At 39.0% G+C, this 22,984-nt stretch overlaps 1 protein-coding gene across 2 annotated transcripts in view; it reads left to right on the top strand.

Moving 5' to 3' along the window:
• Positions 1 to 22,984, top strand: part of LOC122299111 (nuclear-pore anchor-like) — a 93,896-nt gene that overhangs the window by 14,698 nt on the left and 56,214 nt on the right. For both annotated transcript variants that reach the window (XM_043109056.1, XM_043109055.1), the window contains exons 12-14: positions 7,531 to 7,579; positions 19,684 to 19,787; positions 19,861 to 19,929. In XM_043109056.1, the coding sequence (XP_042964990.1) occupies positions 7,531 to 7,579; positions 19,684 to 19,787; positions 19,861 to 19,929 (222 nt within the window). The remainder of the gene's footprint in view (positions 1 to 7,530; positions 7,580 to 19,683; positions 19,788 to 19,860; positions 19,930 to 22,984) is intronic.

Below are 22,984 nucleotides of genomic sequence, written 5' to 3'. Positions count from 1 at the left end.
CTTGGATTTATCAGGATTAGGTGCGCAATCCGTGCCATCAATATGGCCCCAAAGATCTTTTCCCTTGAGGAAAAGTTCAAATTAAAAAGCCCAGGGAGAGTAGTTTTTTCCCATAAACTTGATGCACACGGGTGCGGAATCCATTGTAAAGAAACGAAAGCCGAGACAAAAGCCAAAAAACCAAAGGCAAAATAACCAAAAACAAAAGAACCAAAGCTAAGAAGTAAATAGCACCCAATATAAATGGTTCCGAGAAGCAAGAGCACCAAGAAAAATTGTAAACTGCAAAATGAGAAGCAAGAGCACTGAAAAAGAATGTAAGCAACAAAAGAACGTGAGACCGAAGAACCAAAACCTGCAAGATGCATCGCACAACACCTGCTAACAGCCACAGAGGACTGTTTCGAGAGCCACACCCACAGAAGAACGTTGGAAATACCACCAGAAGGCTGTTTCGACAACCACTTAGCCACAGAGATGCCGAAAAAGACCAAGGAAGATTGCACTGACAGCTACCTTGTCTGTAAACCACCGACAGAGACCACCGAAATAGAAAATAGAGACCACCGAAAGACTTGCACCGAAAAGAAAACTACCTAGAAAATAGACTTGCACTGAAAGACAGAGAAGATGACGTCAAAGACACCCAAAAACAACATAGAGACCACCGAAACAGAGAAGGTTCATGTTGGAACCAGCACAGAACCACCGAGAAGAAGAAGTGCAAGTCGAAACTGCACAGAGGCACTGAAGCCGAGAGAGAAAAAAATTCGAAGGATGCTTGAATTGTTGGTTGACGGCTCTTGATACCATGTCAAGTTTGTGAGAATGGCCGAATGCCTTGGCCTTGAGAGCTCTGTATATTATATATTCTTTACAAACAATTCATACATGGAAACAAATAAGTATACGCCTAATTCTAGCCCTATACAATGGTACGTAGATAAAGAAGGAAAGAGTTATATAAGGAAAGAATAATGAACAATAATGGACAGCAACACTGTCCATTGACATATTATTCCCTAATTATAATACTAACACATTTATACTTCCACCCCGTTATTATCACCTATTACCCATCTCTTGTACTTCTCGTCAACTTCCAACCTTTATTACCATTCATTAGCTGTCTTTTGCACTTCTTGTAAACTTCCACCCATTATTACCACTTCATTAGCTGTCTCTTACACTTCCCGCCTCTTGCACTTTCTGTCAGTTACCACTTTTTATTTTCTTAAGTTCAATTTTACCTTAAAACTGTTTGGTTTCCAGATTATCAAACTTATTCGGTTTTCGGATTATTAATGGTTATTAAAACAATTGGATAACCATTTCAGCATTAATTTATTCCACCCCCCCCCCCCCTCTGTTTTCCATCCTTCTCTTCCCTTCTACACTTAGTTTTTCTTAGTTTCAATGGATAAAACTAGGCGTTTTACGGTTGAGTCAAAAAACCTTTTCATTCTCGAAGGTGGATGCTAACAGTTTTCGTATTACTAAGAGAAATAGGCGTATGGCTATGTTCATACACATTAACGGTGCCACTGCTTCATGGGTGGTTAGAATGGTGGTAGAAGCCATTGATGCTCGTTGGCGTGAAGTTTTCTTCAAAGAGTTGAGGATGGGTAACGGGGTCTTCACTTTGCAACATCATAGAAACTCAAGGGGATGTTATCTATTGCTGGAGGAGTTTAACAATGGCAAGAGAAGGGGCTCATTGATCATTCTTGAAGAAACTAAGGGTAGCGGCTAGGAGGGGTTTGCTTACCACCTAAAGAAGGTGGCGGAACACGTGGTGGAGCAACCAGAAGGTGTTACACCCCACACAAGTTGTGAATGTCGTGTATGCTCTTGGCTTCAAGGTGGTGGGTGGCGCAGGCAGCTCGCCAGTGCCCATTTGGTCTCGACGTCACAAAACCCACCGACGGTAGCCTTGGGTCAATTGGATTCAAGTGGGGATTTCTCGAAGGCCTCTGCTGCAGTTGCGATGGATGTCACCACCACCCAGGACAGTTTCATCTTGCCGTTGCCACAGATAGGGCCACTGGCTTCCTTCCCTGCCACGGTTGGCAGGCCAAACGAGTTGGGGACTATGTCTTCCTTAGGCCCAGCCACGAGGGAACACCCCGATGCTCCTGAACTTCTGTTGGGCCTCTCTGAGACTCTAGGGTCTTGTGCACTGAGTTGGAAGAAGTGGACGACTCATCCGTGGAGGGGGGTTGTTGGATGAAGGGGCACATTATGGGGAAGAATTACAGCTAGTATGCAAGGAGCTAGATGCGGGTGATGTGCCTAGTCCTCTCTGTTCCTTGCAACCAGCAGCTTCTTGGGCTAACCCACAGCCCGATTGGGTCATTCAGAAGGTTAATAATATGAGTCATTATCTGGGAATGTTTTGTGAAGGCTATGAGGACCAGTTGCAAGCTCTACTCATTGCAATACAAACAGGTCAGCCTCTACTCGCCAGATTTGCAGTTAAGAAGGATAGGGAGCTTAAGAGACTTGCTTGCTCCATCAATTATGACGCACGGGAAGGAAGTGCGAACAGGGGACGACACAATAATAGGGTGAACTTTGCAATCCATGAAGCCCAAGATTCTTTCTTGGAATGTTCGTGGTTTGAATGACCCGAATAAGCGCCTCAAAATTAAGAATTTATTACAGAATTGAAAAGCAGATGTCATTTGTTTGAGGAGACGAAATTAAAGCTTATTGATAGGCACATCATCAGAAGTCTATGGAATTGCTCTTATGCAGGATGGACCACCCTAGCTTCAAAGGGTGCTTCAGGGGGTATCCTGGTAATGTGGGATAAGAGAGCAGTTAACTTTGTAGAGGAATGAGTAGGGGAATTTTCAATAGTATGTTCTTTCACGAATGTGGATGATGGTTTTGGTTGGGGATTCGCAGGTGTTTACGGACCAAACGATGACAGTAGTAGAAATCTGCTCTGGGATGAGTTAGCTGGACTATGTAGTTGGTGGGAGATCCCGCAGTGTATCGGAGGTGATTTCAACATCACTCGGTTCCCAAGCGAGAGGTCGGGGGTTGCTAGCACGAGTACTGCTATGGCTGATTTCTCAGCCCTTTTATTTGAGCTAGATTTGGTGGATCTCCCTCTAGCAGGGGAGACTTCACTTGGTCTAACGGAAGAGCCTGGTTGAGGTTGGATAGGTTTATTGTTTCTCCCTCCTAGGAGGCCCATTTCCCCTCTTTATGCCAAAAAATGACTACCTCGACTTTACTCGGATCCTTTTCCCATATTACTAGACAATGGCGGCCTTTATGAGGGGAAGAGATGTTTTAAGTTTGAGAACATGTGGCTGAAGGTGGATGGGTTCATCGAGAAAGTAGGTGCATGGTGGGCTTCTTACTAGATCACAGGCACTGCTAGTTGTGTTTTAGCTGGGAAGCTCAATGCCTTGAAGAATGATCTAAGAAAATGGAACTTGGAAGTTTTGGGGAACATCAATGAACAATGGGACAAACTTTTTTTGGAACTGCGGCAACTTGATGAGCAAGAGGCTGAAGGGGCATTAACGGCTGAGGATAGGGATAGAAACATGTTTGTAGTCACCGAGCTGGAAAAAATACTTTTATGGAGGAAATCTCATGGAGGCAAAAATCATGGGCTGTCTATTTGAAGGAGGGGGATAGGAGCACAAAGTTTTTTCATAGAGTTGCAAACTCTCATCAAAGAAACAACGCCATAGAGGTTCTTCATGAGGAGGGCAGGGTATTAATAGATAGAGATGCTATTAAGGATCACATTGTTCACTTTTATGATAAGCTTTTGACTGAGTAGTGCTTGTGGCGGCGAAAGGTTGACAGTCTAGTTTTTGACTCCATCGACCACACGACGCGGTTTGGTTGGAGAGGCCTTTTGAAGAAGGCGAGGTGCTTGGCGTGCTAAAAAGTATGAACAAAGATAAAGCCCCCGGACTTGATGGCTTTCCAATGGCTTTTTTTCACGCCTGTTGGGATGTTGTGAAGGAGGATCTTATGAAGGTTTTTATTGAATTTCACTCTTATATGAAATTTGAGAAGAGTCATAATGTCTCTTTCATCGCCCTTATCCCCAAGACGGCAAGGTCAGTGGAAGTTAATGGTTTCCGTCCCATAAGCTTGGTAAGTGGAACTTACAAGATCATCTCTAAAGTTTTAGCAAAGCGACTGAGCGAGGTCATGGGGAAGATCATCTTGAAGTCTCGAAATGCCTTTGTAAAAGGAAGACAAATTTTAGACTCGGTCCTCATTGCCAACGAATGCTTGGAGAGCAGAATTAGAGCCGGAATTCTAGGTATCTTGTGCAAATTGGACATGGAAAATGCATTTGACCATGTGAATTGGGATTTCCTGTTATATATCCTTGGCAGGTACGGTTTTGGGGAAAGATGATGTCAGTGGATAAAACATTGTATCACCACAGTCAGATTCTCTGTCTTGGTAAACGGCAGTCCTGAAGGCTTCTTCATCAACTCTCGGGGTTTGCGCCAGGGGGATCCACTATCCCCGCTCTTATTTATCCTTGTCATGGATGCGCTAAGCAAAATGATGGACAGGGCAGTGGATGGGGGTTTCATCTCAGGGTACTCGGTGGGTGCTATTTTTTGTGACCTGGATTTGGATAAGATTTGCTCCCTTAGAGCACTTCTACTTTGCTTTGAAGTTGCTTCTGGCCTCAAGGTGAATTTGTCTAAGTCGGAAGTAGTCCCTGTCGGCTCGGTCAACAACTTAGGGGAGGTGGCTGCTATCTTGGAATGCAAGGTCACATCCTTGCCAATGAAGTACCTCGGACTCCCTTGGGGAGCCCCTCATAATTCTAAGTTAATGTGGGAAGGGATTGTTGAGAAAATTGAAGGCAAGCTGGCGGGATGGAAGAGGATTTACTTGTCTAAGGGTGGGAGAATCACACTTATTAAGAGTACGTTATCTAATCTCCCAACATATTTGCTTTCGTTATTTACGGTGCCCGCAAAGATGTCGAATAGACTAGAGAAGATCTTCTGTGATTTTTTATGGGAAGGCTGGAGGATACAAACAAATTCCATTTGATCAAATGGGATAATGTATGCACTCTGTTGTCTTGCGGCGGGTTGGGCCTAAGAAATTTGAGAACTTTTAACAAGGCACTTCTCGGCAAATGGTTATGGCGTTATCATTGAAGGAGATGCTTTTTGGAGAAATATTTTAGAGGCCAAATATTGGAGTGTCTGGGGAGGTTGGTGCTCTAATGAAGTCAGAGGGGCTTATGGCGTGGGACTATGGAAACTTATCCGGAAGGGCTGGGATGAATTTCTTGGCAATTACATGTTTGAGGTGGGAAGGGGCACACAGATCAAGTTTTGGCATAATATTTGGTATGGGGACGTGGCCTTGAAAAACGCTTTTCCCTCTCTTTATAGGATTGCGTTGGATCAAGGGTCTTCAGTGGCTGATAATATGTGCAATAATACTGATTCCATTACTTGGTCAGTGAGATTCACTAGAGCTGTACAGGATTGGGAGATGGGAGACATTACTGATTTTTTCCGTGTGTTATATGCGCTGAAGCTAAGGGGAGGAAGGGAGGACAGATTACTCTAGACCGATATAGGGAATAAGAAATTTTTAGTTCTTTCTTATCACAAAGCTTTGTCGACTTACTCCTTCAATGACTTCACTTGGAAGAGCATTTGAAGGAGCAATGTTCCCCTCAAAGTTGCTTTCTTTGGCTGGGTGGCCTCTCACGGTAAAATCTTAACAATTGACAAGTTAAGAAAGCGTGGACTACATAATAGATTGGTGCTATATGTGTAAACGCAATGGCGAATCAGTGGATCACCTTCTTCTTCATTGTGTAGTAGTTACGGAATTGTGTGATGCGATCTTCTTGAGGCTTGGTATTGCATGGGTCATGCCTAAAAGGGTGAGAGATCTATTGTCTTGTTGGCGAGGGATTCAGGGCAATTGCTAGATCGCTGCTGTAGGGAAGATGGTACCCTTATGTTTATGTGGTGCACATTGACCGAAAGAAATGGCCAATGTTTTGAGGATAGGGAACGCTCTCTGGACAGCTTTAGGGACTTTTTCTTTCATACATTGTTGCTTTGGGCTTCTCTATCGTATGGAATGGAATGAGTCTTAATGTTTTGTACGTTACTATCAGTAGCACGTAGTTTGGTAACTAGGCTGTTTTATGTATACTTCCTATGTACTCGGGCTTTGCCTATTTATGTGGATCAACAAACTTTTTACCTAAAAAAAATATTGTTTAGTTTCTAGACTTACCTGGAAGTTTGTTATACTACTGCTTATTTCTCTGTAGATCTTGGTCTTCTATTTAAGGTGTCATTTTTGGTTTAATTGTCATCTTGGAGAGGGATAGACGATTTTCATCTTTGCAATCATTGATGATACTCCAAACAACGTTGCAGTTTCTTCTTGAAAACTCATTTGATTGGGTGGTTGTGAAAGGTTCCAAAACTGGTTTCCCTCTTAGAGATGAAACTCAGTGGCAATGTTGATGGCGTTGATGGCTATCTCTTTTGTGCAAAAATCTGTGGCAACTGAGACTCCAGTGCCAAGCCTAACAACTGAAGTTGTCATCTTTGTACCCACTTTCTTTGCATCTCTGGGAATTTTGACTTTCGGATTGTTCTTTTGAGCAATAATGGTCTCAGTCCAATGACCACCATAGATAGGCAACATGATGGTTCATTTCTCTTTTGAACTTCCCCCATCTGTGTGCGTGTGGTCGAGCTTCTCATGACTATGAGAGAGGTAAGGAAATAATAGAATTAAAACCTCAATAATTTCCTAGGCATCATGTGGGTGTACGACTAGTTAATCCATAATCTTCTTGCAAGGATAAAAAATTGTATGTGGTCTATTTTAATCATAACAAAACTCTTGTAAAATGTCTTGTGTACTTGGCTATGTATACCCTTTTATTAATCAAACTTTTACTTATAAAAAATACAATGGAATAGCCATTCGGGATTAATGTATAATCTTCTTGCTAGGATAAAAATAGTTTGTGTTCTATTTCAATCATAAATGACTCCTCTTGTAAAATGTCCCGTGGACTTGGGTTTTGTATACCCTTTTATTAATCAAATTTTTACTTGTAAAAAAGAAACAATGGAATAGCCATTCGGGAGGAATGGTTAATTTCATGGTCTTATTTTGTAAAACAACTGTAACCTATGTTTTAAGTTCATTATATTTACTTTAGGTTTTAGATTGCTTCTCTCTTTCTTTCTGCTTAATATTTGCAATATCAGGCTTAGTATGTTTTATTGTTTTTGGAGATGGAATGTTGCAGAGTTTCTTTGCAGAGAGCTCATAAAATTTTGCTTGATGACTACTGCCCTTTCAAATTAAATTTTAACCCAGCTTTTGGAATGCTTCTTACTTCCTTTTGTCAACTGTTTCATCATTTGATCTGTCAGTTTATTGTTGAGCAAAAATCTTTTATATGCATTGGATGATATTTTCATAGTGTGTCTAAGATAGAGTGCTCAATTTAGATTTAATTTGGTCTTGCAGGTCTTATATGAATTAGAGGAAAAAGCTGAAGTCATTTTGGATGAAAGAGGTAGAAACTATTTTTTTTTTTTTTTTGTTTTGTTGTGTTGATAGGTAAGTTAGTATCAGGGATTGGGATGGTAATCTTGGGATTTGGTGTCTTGCATAATGAAAGTTATATAACACATTAATAGTGTTTGGTAGGACCTATCATCTTCTGAATGCCATGTGTGAAATGATTGATCTGTAGTTCCTATATGCTATGGGTTCTTTGAATACAACTTGATTCAAAGTCGCTAATGCGATCTGCCTTTGTGACGACTATAATTTTTTTTTGGTGCAACACACTCCATTTAATTTTATGATATGCAATTATTTTCTGCTGACAGGTCACTTTTTAATAGTTTTTATTTTTATTTTTTATCGATAAACAAAATTTCATTGAGCATAAAATAGACAAAAGCCTGAGTATAAGGGACATATACAAGAGCATCACCTATGCATGCTAGTTGAGTGATACAAGGAAGTCATGAAAAGACATGCCATTAAAAACTTGGTGCATACTTACCAAAAAAAAAAAAGGGTGCATTTATCCCCTTCAACCACAGTGCTCGTGACTTTTGTCTCCAAGATATTTCTTTCAATAGAGGAACCATTTAGAGATCTGCAGACACTTGAATTTTATGAGCCCTCTCCGTTTGAGATAATACGTTCTCCTCTTCTTATCCCTTCAATCCTTTGAGTTCCTCAAAGAGTGTAGACATTTTAGCTTCCACATTTCCAAACGCTTGCTCATTTCAAGCCTTCCAATCTTTTTTCAGGGACTTCAATTTACATGACATGATATAACTTGGAGTGCCATGAAATTGATAAGAAGACCACCATTATTGGATTCGATCAAGGAACCCTTCAGATTTCAACCACATGTTTGTCAATTTTGGTCTGAATGCCCTTTCCACACCATTTCCTTTCATTATATAGAAGAGATTTTACATCATTGTTGCCATGTTTCTATCGCCAAAGTGCTATACAACGTAAGTATCTCCAATGTATTTACAGCCTAATTATCTGCTATATATACAAGCTAGCTATAAAAGAAAGCATCCTAAAATATTACAAATCAAATATTATAGTATCAATCAAATATTAAAGTATCCTAAATTATCTCTATTAACATCCTCCCTCAACTTGATGTTGGGAGATCAAGAAGCATCAATTTCTCAACTAAGAACTGATGCTGGTGCCGAGAAAGAGCTTTAGTGAATATGTCTGCAGTGTGATGTTCGATGGAAATGTGAGGAAGAGTAATCACATGTTTGTCAAAAGCTTAACGTATGGAATGAAAATTGACTTCTATATGTTTCGTATGCTCTTAGAAAACAAGATTAGCGGCGATCTGAATAGCACTTGTATTATCAACATAAAGAGGAGTGGAATGAAGCTGAGGAAACTAATTTCACCTAATAACCAATGAAGCCATGTGATCTCAGAGCATGCAGAGGACATAGCAAGATACTCAGACTTAGTGGACTTGAAAACTTTGTCTTGCTTCTTACTCTTCCAAGTGCATTGCCTAAGAATATATGCACTGACCAGTAATAGAGCGATGAGTATCCGCACATCTGGTCCAATCAACATCACTATACCCCATCAACTGTAAGGAAGATTCCTTAGGAAAGAACAACCCGCAAATAGAGGCGCCTTTTAGATATCGGATAATGCGACGGATAGCGGCTAAACGAAGATGTCGAGGGGTCTGCATAAATTGACTGACTTGTTGCACTACAAAAGAAATGTTAGGATGAGTAATCGTCAAGTAGTTCAAACTCCCAACAAGTTGCTAATACAAGGATGGATCTGAGAGAAGCTCGCCTTACTCCTAACAAAACTTGAGACTTACCTCTAAATGAGTAAGAACAGAGTTACCCGATTGGAAACCATCCAATGAAATTACTTCTTGAGTATATTTGTGCTGATGTAACAATATACCAGTCGGAGTAATCTACACCTCAAGGCTAAGAAAGTATTGCAGGGGACTAAGATCTTTCATGTGAAAAGAGACCTTGAGATGCTGATGTAATTGCTGAATTAACTCAGTATCAAAGCCAGTAATCACAATGTCATCAACATATATCAGAAGTGATACAATTCTTGCAGTAGTCTTGCGAAGAAAAAGAGAGGAATCAGATTGACTCCGAGTAAAATGAAAAGCAAGTAGGGTAGAGCGAAATCTATCAAACCATGTACGTAGAGCTTGTTTCACTCCATACAAGGATCGACGTAGCCTACAAGCCTCTGAGGAAGGTTTAGCAAACATGCCGGGAGGTGGAGACATAAATTTCTTCCTTCAGATGCCCTTGTAGACAATCATTCTTCACATCCATCTGCCGGAGAGACCACCCTTGCGACGTAGCAAGTGCCAAGATGGTCCTCACAGTAGTCATTTGGCAATAAGTGCAAATGTCTCTTCATAATCAATACCATACTTCTGCTCGTTCCCAAGAGTCACGAAACGGGCCTTATATCTGTCCAGTGATCCATCAGACCGAAACTTGACTGAATACACCCATTTACAACCAATAGGTTTGACACCAGATGGATAGGTAACAATATCCCAAGTGTGATTGTCTTGAAGAGCTTAGATTTCTTCTTGTATGTCCTATTGCCAATATGTTTGGGTGGCTGCCTGGGTATAAGAATGAGGAATAGAAACAGTGTCGAGAGTGGCAGTAAGTGAGGTATGAGGAAAACTATACCTATCCGGTGGATGTGTAACCCGGGTAGAACACCGAGGTATAGGAACCGTGGAATCAGATGACGGATCAGTGATACACCACACCTAGTTTAAATCGCTTTATAAAAGAAGACACATCATAAAAAGCATGAAGAAGCAACAAGAGGATCAGAAATAACCTAAGACTGAAAGAAATATTGATATTCGAAGAAAATCACATTTCGAGAGATTTGAAATTTGTTTGCATGAGCATCATAACAAACAAATCCTTTTTGAGTAGGGCTATATCCCATAAAAGCACACATGACAGACTGGGCAACAAGCTTCTGACGATCAACAAGTGGCAAATGAACAAAACAAACACATCCAAAGTATGAAATGACTGATACTCAGGAGATATGCCAAATAATCGAAAATAGGGAGAATCATAATTTAGAGTGGCAGTAGACAAGTAGATAAAGCTTCTACCCAGAACTTAGAAGGAACGGAAGAATCAATCAACAAAGGACGAACGACATCTAAGAGATGACAATTCTTATGCTTAACGACTCCATTTTGTTGAGGGGTATAAGGACTAGAATGCTGAGAAATGATCCCCTTTTGCTGAAGATAAATTTGAAAGGAATGAGACATGTACTCCTCCCCTGAGTCGGAGCGTAAGATTTTGGTACAAGTATTGAACTGTGTCTCGACAAGCACAACAACTTTTTGAAAGACATAAAACACGTCAGTTTTAGAACGGAGAAAATAGATCCAAGAAAATCGACTATAATTATTGATAAATGTTACAAAATAACGATACTGACCATGAGAAATAACAGGACTGACACCCCAAACATCAGTATCCACAATCTCAAAGCAATTAGAAGCATGACGGTCATGCGCAGGAAAATGTTAAGTTTTACTATTACCAAGACGACAAGTAGCACAATCAAAAGATACAAAAGAAGAAGAAAATGAATTTTTATTGCCCAAAAAATCATGTTTCAAAAGATGAGTCTAGACAACAGAATTAGGATGACCCAATTTCTTATGTCAGACTTCATTATTATTGGTAGTATCCGTACAAGCAAGAGAAACAACATTAGGAATAGAAAACTGTAAAGGAAATAGACGTCCCACTTTAGGCCCCTTCATGATCACCGTCCTGGACATCCGATCCTGCACAAGACAACCACCATGAGAGAAGTGAACATTATAGTTATTATCCACCAATTGTCCAACAGAAATCAAATTGGTAGATAATTCAGGAGAGACAAAAACATTTCGAAATGAAGAGCCCAAAGTACCAACAACAGTTATAGGAAGAGTATTGCCATCAACAATCTGAATAGTTTGCGTGCCTCCATACTTACGAACACCATGGAGTCCTGTCATACTACCAGTCATATGATTAGAAGCACCCGAATCAACAATCCAAGAAGAAGTGGAGTTAGAACCCGTACCTTGCAGGCCTAAAGTCGTAAAAGTAGATACAATCATCTGTTGGACCATGGCAGGTGTGAGAACAGATGAATCAGAGCTTACAGTGGGGTGCACAGAAGAAGACAAGGACTGAACAACAGCTTGATAGGCTTGGGATTGGCGATTCTGAGGCCGAACTTGACAGTCTTTGATGATATGGCTCTTTACAGTAGTTACTAACTTTCTTAGGACAATTGCGAGCAATATGATCGAACTCCTTGCACCTGAAACACTGCAACTTGTTCTTCCCTCTCATTTGTGTTGCATAGGCTACATTCATAGCCTCGAAAAAGACATTTTCAGAAGTCATACCCATCTGAGTGGATAACCGCTGTTCTTTACGCAATAAATATCCCAAACAAGTATCCAACGAAGGAACCGGATTACGGTTCAATAAACAGGCTCGAATAGGCTCAAATTAAGGTTGAAGTGTCATCAAAAACTGATTGCATTGACTCTCAAAATGAACCGCTTGAAGAGCTGCGAGGGTCACAGGGGGAACCTTCGCATGAACAATAGCAGAATACTCGCTCTAAATATTAATAAAACTAGAAGAAAATTGCTCAATGGTCAAATTACCTTGATTGGAGTTGCTAATTTCCAACTCCAATTGGAATTTTCAAGCACTATGGTCTTGGTAATAAATATGATGCAGGTAGTCCCACATAGCTTGAGTCGTAGTAAAACATTAAAGATTAGTGACAAGATGGGGCTCAATCGTTCCCAATTTCAAGTGGATTCAATGCCTCCTTAGTGAGGATTTCCTTTCATTATATAGGCACAAGTGTGCAAGATACAAGCTGGAATCAAGCCTAAATTATAGGAATTAAATCTATCTACAAGAGAGGAAAGTAGGACTATCTACAAAATCTGTCTAAGTATGAAACTTCTGCTATCTAAATAAGGAAGTATATATATACACAACTCATAAAAGATAAATAAGGAAAGAGGAAACGTATCATGCTGTCATCCTCCCTCAAATTGATGCTGGTTGGTCAAGAAGCATCAATTTGCCCACAAGAAACTGATGACGTTGTCATGTCATGGCCTTAGTAAACACATCAGCGATTTGGAGGTCAGTAGAAAGATGAAGAAGAGAAATGATACGTGTCCAATACTTCCCGAATGGAATGACAGTCCACCTCAATGTGTTTCGTACATTCATGAAAAATGGGATTTGCAGCAATTTGAATGGCACTAGTGTTGTCAGCATGTAGAGGAGTAGGATTGGACTGAACGCAGCCAATCTCAGTGAGGAGACCACGAAGCCAAAGAATCTCAGAACAAGCAGTAGACATCGCATGGAATTCGAGTTTGGTTGAAGATTTGGAAACGTGATCCTGTTTCTTACTCTTTCAAGATATCAAAGAGTCACCAAGAAACATGCACCGGCTTGTAACAGATAGTCGTGTATCAGGACATTCTGCGCAATCAGCATCACTGTAAGCCACAAGACGAAGAGAAGTCCTAGTAGGAAAGAACAGGCCACGGCTAGGAGAGCTGTGAAGATATCGAATAATATGACGAACGACGGCGAAATGTAGATGACGAGGAGCCTGCATGAATTGACTAACTTGCTAGACATCAAATGAAATATCAGGCCAAGTAATAGTCAAATAGTTTAGGCTCCTCACTAACTGTCAATACAGAGTAGGATCGGAGAAGAGATCACCCTTGTCCCAACGATATTTCGTGTTTACTTCCAGAGGAGTATCCACAGAAAAAGTATCCTAAAGACTAGCCAAACTAATCAGATCCTGAGTATATTTATGCTGATTCAAAAAAATGCCGGATGGATTAGTATGAACTTCCAATCCCAAGAAGTATGTAAGAGGACCAAGATCCTTCATATGAAATGAGGCTTGAAGATGCTGCTGCAATCGGGTGATCAAGGCGAAGTCCATCCCAATAATAACAATATCATTAACATAAACCAGAAGAAGAACAATGCCAATAGATTTCTTGCAGAAAAATAAAGAAGAGTCATATTGACTTTGCTTAAAAGAAAATTGAAGCAAAGTGGATCGGGATTTATCAAACCATGCTTTGAGAGCTTGGTTCAACCCATATATCCGAGTGTTTCAACTTATAGACATCTGAGGAAGAAGAGGAGGACAAACCAGGTGGAATGGTCATGTATATCTCTTCTTTGAGATCGCCATGAAAAAAGGCATTTTTGATATCCATTTGATGAATGAAGAGGCCAACCTTGGGATACAGCAATAGAAAGTATAGTCCGCACCGTAGTCATCTTGGCAACTGGAGCAAAAGTCTCCTCAGAGTCCACCCCATATTGTTGCCTATTCCCAAGTGCAACCAACCGGGCCTTATACCGATCCAGGGTCCCATCAGAATGCAACTTGATAGAATAAACCCATATGCAACCAATAGCTTTCACCTGAGCAGGACAAGGGACAACATCCCATGTATGATTATCCTAAAGAGCCTGAAGTTCTTCGGCCATCGCCACACGCAAAAAATCATGTTTAGCAGCCTCAGAATAACCTGACGGAATGGGAATGGAAGACAAAGTAGCATGAAGACAGGTATGGGAGAAACCATACCGATCCGGTGGATGAGACACTCTAGTCGAATGTCGAGGAACTGTGGTAGTGTCCGGATCACCTGTAGAAGATTCAGTCTAAGCAGACTCATATGCGGATTAGGCTCAAGAAGGGGCAAAGACTGAGTAGGAGAAGAAAAGAATGACTGATTTTCAAAGAAAACAACATGACGAGAAATGCAAAATCTATTAGAGCATGGATCATAGCAAACATAACCTTTGTGTGAAGTATTATAACCCATAAAAGCGCATTTAACTGATTGAGCATATAGTATATGTCGTTCATGGGAAGGCAAATGAACAAAACAAACACAGCCAAAAGTATGCATATCAAGGTAGTGAGGATACTGATGATAAAGACCAAAGTACGGAGTTTCAAAATTCAAGACACTGGACGACAATCTATTAATTAAATAAACAGCCGTAAATAAGGCTTTAACCCAGAATTTAGGAGGAACAGATGATTGAAGCAATAAAGTACGAACAACATCCAACAAATGTCTATTTTTACATTCAGCGACACTATTTTGCTTAGGTGTATAAGGACAAGAACGTTGAGAAACAATGCCTTTTTGTTGGAGAAAATCATGAAACTCATGAGACATATATTCACCACCTAAATTAGACCTTAGAATTTTAATGCTATAAGAAAATTGAGTCTCAACATAAGAAGTGAATTGTTGGAAAATAGAGAAGACCTCATATTTAGAATGAAGAAAATAAATCTAGGTATACTTCGTATAATCATCAATGAAAGTAACAAAGTATTTATAATTTGCATGTGAGATAACATGAGAAATTCCCCACACATCACTATGAATCAAATCGAAACAACGATCAGTATGACTATCATGAGAATGAAAAGAAAAAGAATTACTTTTACCTAATTTGCATGTGGAAAATCAAGAGAGATGAGAAGAAAATTGATCTTTATTGTCCAACAAACCAGAATTTATTACATGAGATAAAACAACGGAATTAGGATGACCCAACCGTTTATGCCACACTTCACACTTATTGTTCACAGTGTTACAAGCAAACGAAATAATAGCAGGAAGGGAAAAATGCAGAGAAAATAATCGTCCAACTTTAGGCTCATTCGTGAGTATATGGCTCGACACCTGATCCTGTACAAGACAACCATCATGAGAAAAACAAACATAACAATTTTTATCAACCAACTCACCTACTGATATGAGACTAGTAGAAAGTTAAGGTCATACAAAAAATCCGGAACAGTGGAATCAACATCCCCAACATCCCCAATAGTGAATAGATAACTGACTACCATTAGCAATCTGAATGTGTGACGATCCATTATAACGCCGAACATTGCTAAGAGTATCAGAAGAACTAGCATGCGATTACACGCACTTGGATCAACAAGCCATGAGAAGGATGAAAGGGAACCGTTACCTTGCAGCCCTAAGGCGAAATAATCATCTGTTGGACCATCTCAGTAGTAAGAGTAGAAGAGTCACCAGCAGTAGTAAAAGAAGAGGAACCCACAGTAGCTTGATAAGCATTAGTCTGATGATTCTGGGGACGAATAGGACAATCTTTAATAATATGCCCCGGCTTCTTACAGTAGTTGCAAGATTTTCTTGCACAGTGGGTAGCAATATGTCCGTATTCCTTGAGTTGAAGCATTGAATGTTCTGCATGTCTCGTCCCTTACCTTTCCCTTGAGCAGCATAAGCCATAGCATTCACAAAGTAACTCCCCAAAACAAACATCCAAAGATGGCATGGGATCATGGTTCATCAAATTGGAGCGAGTGGCATCAAATTCAGGTCGTAACTTCATTAAAAACTTATTTTGCTCTTTTTGCTCATGAATGGCCTGCACAATCGAGAGAGAATCTTCCAGTACCTTGGCATAAATGATGTTAGTAAACTCTCCCCAGAGATTATTAAAGCCAGCAAAAATAATCTTGAATGGAGAGATTACCCTGAGTATAACTAGCAATCTCGTACTCTAAATGAAAATGCCGGGCTTTGATCTTTGATCTTCCTAACATCTTTGATCATCTAATTGAAACCTGGCAATCATCACGCTAGCATTTTTGATCTTCCATTGAGCCAACTTAGGAAGCTCAGTAGGAGCAGGATCACTACCATCTATATGACCCCATAATTCTTTCCTCAAAACAAATAAGCGAAACTGAAATTCCCAAGCAGAATAATTTTTACCTGCGAATTTCACAACAAAGGATTTTGAAGACATGATGCTTGTAAAAAAACAGCCAAGAAGAATGCTTGCCCGTGCCCACCACGAGAAAGGGAAACAGAGGGCAACCACAAAGCTTGCACAGAAACTACTGAGAACCAAGAAACCTTCACAGAATCAGCATGAATCAGCCGAGAACCAAAGAAAAGCTTCGCAAATACAACCGAGAACCAAAAATCCTTGAACGAATGCTGTCGAAAACCAAAAAACTCCAAGGAATGTTGCAACCCAGTGACAACGAAAGCAAGGAAACTTCACAGACAGTGCCGATAGGGGCAAAACTATCACCCACCACCGAAAAAAAAAACTATCGCAGCCCAGCCACAAGCAAACAGCTCACAGAAAGTGCCGACAAAGTCAACACTATCGTCCAACCAGAAGAAAATCCCACAAGAAAGAACCAGAAATATTTCTAAGTTTTGGGTCTTGATTCCATGTCAAGTGGATTCAATGCCTCCTTAATGAGGATTTCCTTTCTTTATATGGGCACAAGTGTGCAAAATACAAGGCTATAATCAAGCCTAAATTACAGGAATGAAATCTATCTACAAGAAAGAATACTAGGACTATATACAAAATCTGTCTAAGTATGGAATTTCTGCTATCTAAATAAGGAAGTATATATATACAATTCATAAAAGATAAATAAGGAAAGAGGAAACCTATCATGCTGTCACCCAATAACCGGGAGATCACCTTATCATCCTTGACCTCCCATTGGGCAAATTCCTTTTCATCAGTGGGATTTTTAGCAGAACTATTAATATGATTTGATAATTCTTTGCCTTCCAAAAATATCTTAAACTGAAATTCCCAAGTTGGAAAATTCTTCCCAGTAAAGCGAACAATAGTATTCTCAATAGACATGATGGAAGGCACGTAGAAAATAGCAGCAAATCCAATCAAATAAACCAAGGCAGGCACGGCAAAGAGAACAAACAGATGGCCCAAGTTTAAACATCAATAATAAGCCCAATTAACGTCAAAACAAACAGCCCACAATGAAGAAGCCCAAGTTACACAACAAAAGAGCCCAAGTGATGATACTTGCCCAGAAAAAAAAAAAAAAAAAAACCACCGAGAGAAGTAGCTCGCAACAAAGAATAGAATAGAGTTCATAACTTTGAAAAACAGGTCCGATAGCCACCAAAACTCAAACCCACAAGGTTTGATACTACAGAAAGTAGCGATTCCCACGAAGAGCAAGAAAAAACTAGCTGAAACCTAGAAAAAGAAATTCTCCCAAGAACAGCGATGAAAATTGCACCCAGTGATTAAGACCAAAAAATGACGGAATTAGAAGAGGGGCTCTGGTACCATGTCAATTTTGGCCTGAATGTCCTTTCCATAATGTTTCCTTTCATTATATAGAAGAGATTTTACATCAGTGTTGCCATATTTCCAGCACCTAAGTGCTATACAAGGTAAGTATCTCCAATGTATTTACAACCTAATTATTTGCTATATATACAAGCTAGCTATAAAAGAAAGCATCCTAAAATATTACAAATCAAATATTATAGTATCAATCAAATATTAAAGTATCCTAAATTATCTCCGTTAACAATGTTTTCAAATTTGAAGGACCTTGGGCCATCATGAATGCCCCCACAATCAAGAAGGGTGGGAAAGTGATCTAAGCACAACCTGGGGAGTCTCTTTTGGATGAGTTCAGGGTAATGTCTTCCCATTCAGGTGATACTAGGAATTTATTGATCCTTGACCAAGTGGGGTGTTCTCGGTTGCTTGACCAAGTGTAGGTGCCAGCTGTAAGAGGAATATCTAGTAAATCTTGTTCATAGATGAAGTTAGAGAAATCTACCATTGGTGAATTGAAGCTAGAACCACCCGATTGTTCACTCGAGAATCGAGTAATGTTAAAGTTGCCACCAATACACCAGGGGAAATCCCATATACTGCTTAGGCCAGCCAATTCATCCCATAGTACACTTCCTGCACAATCTAAGTTAGGACCATAAACACTTGCGAAGGCCCATTGATATTCATCCACAATGTTCTTGAATGAGCAAGCCACCATATAATCCCCCGTACAATCTTCTGACTTTTCCACCACTCTTTTATCCCTCATCACTAAGATGCCACCTGATGCTCTATTGGATGGTAAATAGTGCCACTCTATTTGATTACAAAACCACAAACTCCTAATAGTGGTTAGGGGGATAGATTCCAATTTTGTTACAAGCTATCATAGTTAAACCTAATCAAAATTGTGGGACTTGAGCCTTGCCACCTAGGATGAAATGGCTTCATGAGGACATAGGGATATAAGAGGGGGAGGTTGTAATATCCCGAATTGAGCATGGGAACGTGGTGAATGCGATAACACATTACTTGGGGGGAAAACTTATTCCCTTTCGTGACAGATTTGGTGCTCAATTGTCATGTGATTGTCTAGAAGATTAGCTATACTTCCTTTTATTTGTTGATTTTATCATTATTGTAAGATCTCTAATTTTTTTTTTTTTGATTCTTTGGCACTTGTTATATCAGAATTTACAACTGGTGGAACTCTGGCTTTGGGAGTTTGTCTTCCTTAGGAATTCCATAGTCTCTCTCTCCCCATCTTTTATACATTTCAATATATAAATTATATATTTCACACTTCACCTCACTTCAATTAAATATTTCATGTGTTGGGCCCACTTATTAAGAAAGAGTTTGCCCACATGTGAGGTGGGTGTTAAAATAAGTTAAATAATTAAATTCACATTTTTCCATACACTCAGTCTTTTGGGACAATTGGTGAATTTGGTCAAAATGTCTTGTGACTTTGTTGTGATTGATTACAGTGATCAACTTGTCCTTTTCATCTTCCATGGCATCTGTCATCTTTCGTACATTACAGCTCCTTGAATTCCCTTTGTTTAGTATGTTGTGAAATTCTTTTGCACTCAAACGCACTTGTACTCACACTGAATAGAGGACCTCAAAATCCGGGTATATCTCTTCCTGAGCAATTCTATTTTCTCTCTCTCTCCCTCATCTCTTGTTCTATTTCAACTGTAGATACTGTTTTTTCATTTTTTATTCAAGTTCATGAGCTAATATTTTTCATTCATCTGGATACACTGTTTTCACATTAAAGCAAATTCTTGGTGACTTTAAATTTGTTGCTTGGCATGTTATTTTTGTTTCATTATTAAAATAATTGATATCTATGCAGCGGAACATGAAAGAATGGCAGAAGCATACTCTGAAATCAACCAGAAGCTGCAGAACTTGCTGTCTGAACAGACTAACTTTGAGAAAACCATACAGAAATTGAAGGTCTGACATATTTATCTAAGTTATATGTCTGATGACATTTCTCATTGGTTGTGTTGACACATATATCTTCCAGGCTGATTCAAGGAGACATGAACGTGACTATACTCTAGCTCAAAAAGAGATTGTTGACCTCCAGAAACAGGTAGGTGACAAAAATTGTCAGTTTTGATAATCGATTTGTTGATGCACAAAGTTTTGTTCTTCTGTCTAGTTATTATATTGTTATTACTATTACTATGATGATGATGATTATTATTATTATTTGTGTTTCAGCACCAAAGCATAAAAATAAAGGCCATGAACAAGTTTTTAAACATTTATTATAAATGTTAGCATTTAGTTACAGAAAATATACAGCTGCATTGTTCTCAATCACTTCTTCCTATTCTTTTTATCCACTTTCTTTGCCTTATGATTGTGCTTCCATCAAATGGTGGTGGTTTTGATTTTTGATTTTTTTTAATGATAAGTAATAAGATTTCATTAAAAAAAGCAGAAGGTGCAATCCTTGGTTTTTAGTTATGGATCCACGCATAGCGCACAATTGTGTAGAGGCTAAGAAAAATCAACTCAAATAAATTTGTACATGTAATTAAGCGTCTTGGCTAGTCTAATAATATTTTTGATAAGTTTTTATTTTCATCCTACAAAATGAAGAGCAAAAGCATTTGATAGTGAAAATGCATGCTGAGTTAATTTGGAAGAGCTGATACTTTCATTTTTATAAAAATTTGGATAAATATTCTTTAAAATCTCCTAATTAGGTGTTACCTCTTGTATACTCCCCGTGTACTTGGGCTATGCAGATGTTTATTAATATAATCTTTTACTTATAAAAAATACATTCTTTAAAAACTGAATAAAGTTTTAGTTGAAGCTATACTCTCAAAAGTTATAAGCTACACTCAGAAACATCATTTAGTCTTTGCACTTCATCACGAGATATCCTTATGTGCAGAAAGTTCCAAGTTTTTAAACCATTGCAGCACTACGCTGACTTCTTCTAGCAAATGTGACAACTCTACAGCCAATAACAACGTGAACCGTCACAGTATCAATAACTCGATCTACCAAATAATCAGAAAACATATCTAAATTCTATTAATCTCCAAGCACTAAACACCAAATAAAACAGTCATATCTTTAGAATATGTACAGGAACCTTGCACTTCAGTTGGTCTGGCTCCTCTGTGTTTTTTCTTTTCCTTTGCCTTCCTTATAAACAGCCTTCAAAACCTACATGACCATCCTAGAATTTGGAAATTATGTCATGAACTATTATGTCTACATTTCACGACTGTTGTCATGACTTATCAAGCTGGCACATATAATAAAAATTAAAGATGGAAGTGCTACAGAAAATGCTTGGTTGAGTATGACAATACACTGTAAAGAACATGGAAAACTGAATCAATCAATGCAAAGATAAACCATGTAGAAACTTACCAACCTGAAGAAGAACTAAAGCGAACATACCTCACTCAACAAAACTGATTGTGCGAAAATATTATTTGTCCTGATTGTTGAGAAGTATTTTAATCAGCATCTGCACTTTTCGTGTCACATCTCCATCAGCAACAGCAACTCCTATTATCATATCCACATGCTCCTCACCAGACAACATGTTTGCACAGCTTAGAAGAGATGGTATTCACCATTATAAACATATGGAAATTCAGAAACTCATGAACCAAGACTAGAAATGACAGCCTAAAACAGAGGTGTGTTTGCTAATGGTTAGCATTGGTCAGTTAGGGCTCTTTTGGCAACACAACTATTCTAAAGTGTTCTTAGATTCTCAAATATTTTCTCCCCAAACATCACTCAAACACAAGCACTTTTCAATTTCAGATCTTCAACTTTTTCATCTAATCATTACAATTTTCCCAAACTCCCAAACAAAACACAAAAAAAAAAAAAAAATGTAACTTTTTCAAATTTCAAAACAAAAATTATATTCAAACAAATAATTAACTTTATAAGATTTTTATTAAACTTTTTCTCTCTCTTTTCCTAAAACCCAATAAAACATCTTAACTCAAACTATTTCACTACTATTCACAGATTATTGAGATATTCTAAGTATCCAAACGGTGCCTTAGATGACCAGGCATGCACTTAATACACCTAAATGAAGGTAGACATTGCCTTAAATGCTTTCTGTCATAGAGTAACTGCCAAGTAAAGTTCAAGCCCATTCACTATTTAGCATAGGATATAATTACCAAAAGGAAAAGAGGGGGGGGGGGGGGGGGGGGGGGTTAGAGGAGGAGATGTGGTTTTGTGTGGAAACTAAAACAAAAGAAATTGAATGGGCTGGAAGTTGAAGGGGCTGGAGAGTGAAGGGGGAAATTGAAGTTGAAGGGGTTAGAGATTGAAGGGGGAATTGACAGTGCTGAATGTAAATAAAAAGTAGAGTTCAAGTCCAATCTGGAGAAGCGAAAGAGACAAGGAAATTAGGGCAGCAACAGTTCCTACCCAATTAAATCCCTGAAGACCTAGAGTCCCTACATGTAGGAGAAGGGCAAGAGACATAATTGAAGAAATAATAAAATTAAGAAAAACTTTAAAAAAAAAAAAAATCAATGCTGGTGTGGAAAAATAGAAAACAAAGAAGGCGCTTCAGCTTTTATTTAATGTAATTTTTTTATAAGTAAAATAACATTTTATTGATAGTAGTAAATAGGCATAACCCAAGTACACAAGAGGTATACAAATAGCATACACGTAGTTACTTAACAAGGAGCTAGAAAGTGGTAGAAGAAAGTCATTGAAGCAAGCTCCATTAAATACACAAGAGGATTCCCAAAGAAATAAAGAATGGAAGAAGAAACTTCTTAGCTCATCCGGAGGATGCTCATTCTCTTTAAAGTTTCAACCATTCCTTTCAATCCTTAAACACCACTTGATACATAGAGGAGTCATCCTCTATACATCCTCAATAGGTGAATTGGCCCTACATCTTTGCCAACATGCAAACAATTTGACCAACCTCTTGGGCATTACCCAAGCTATGTCCATTCTATTAAAGATCTCCGCCCAGTTTTTCTATTGGGTGGCTAACTCTCATAAGTGGAACAATACCATAGAGATGTTGATGGTTGATGGTTGATGGAGCGGCTTCTTCCTACCAAACCAAGATAACAGATCACATTGTCAACTATTATAAGAGTTTGCTTTCAGTACAATTCTCTTGG

Source organism: Carya illinoinensis, chromosome 16, assembly GCF_018687715.1.
Source record: "Carya illinoinensis cultivar Pawnee chromosome 16, C.illinoinensisPawnee_v1, whole genome shotgun sequence".
Lineage (NCBI taxonomy): Eukaryota > Viridiplantae > Streptophyta > Magnoliopsida > Fagales > Juglandaceae > Carya > Carya illinoinensis.
Note: the sequence above shows the minus strand (reverse complement) of the source record. Positions and strands in the feature narration are given on the sequence as shown.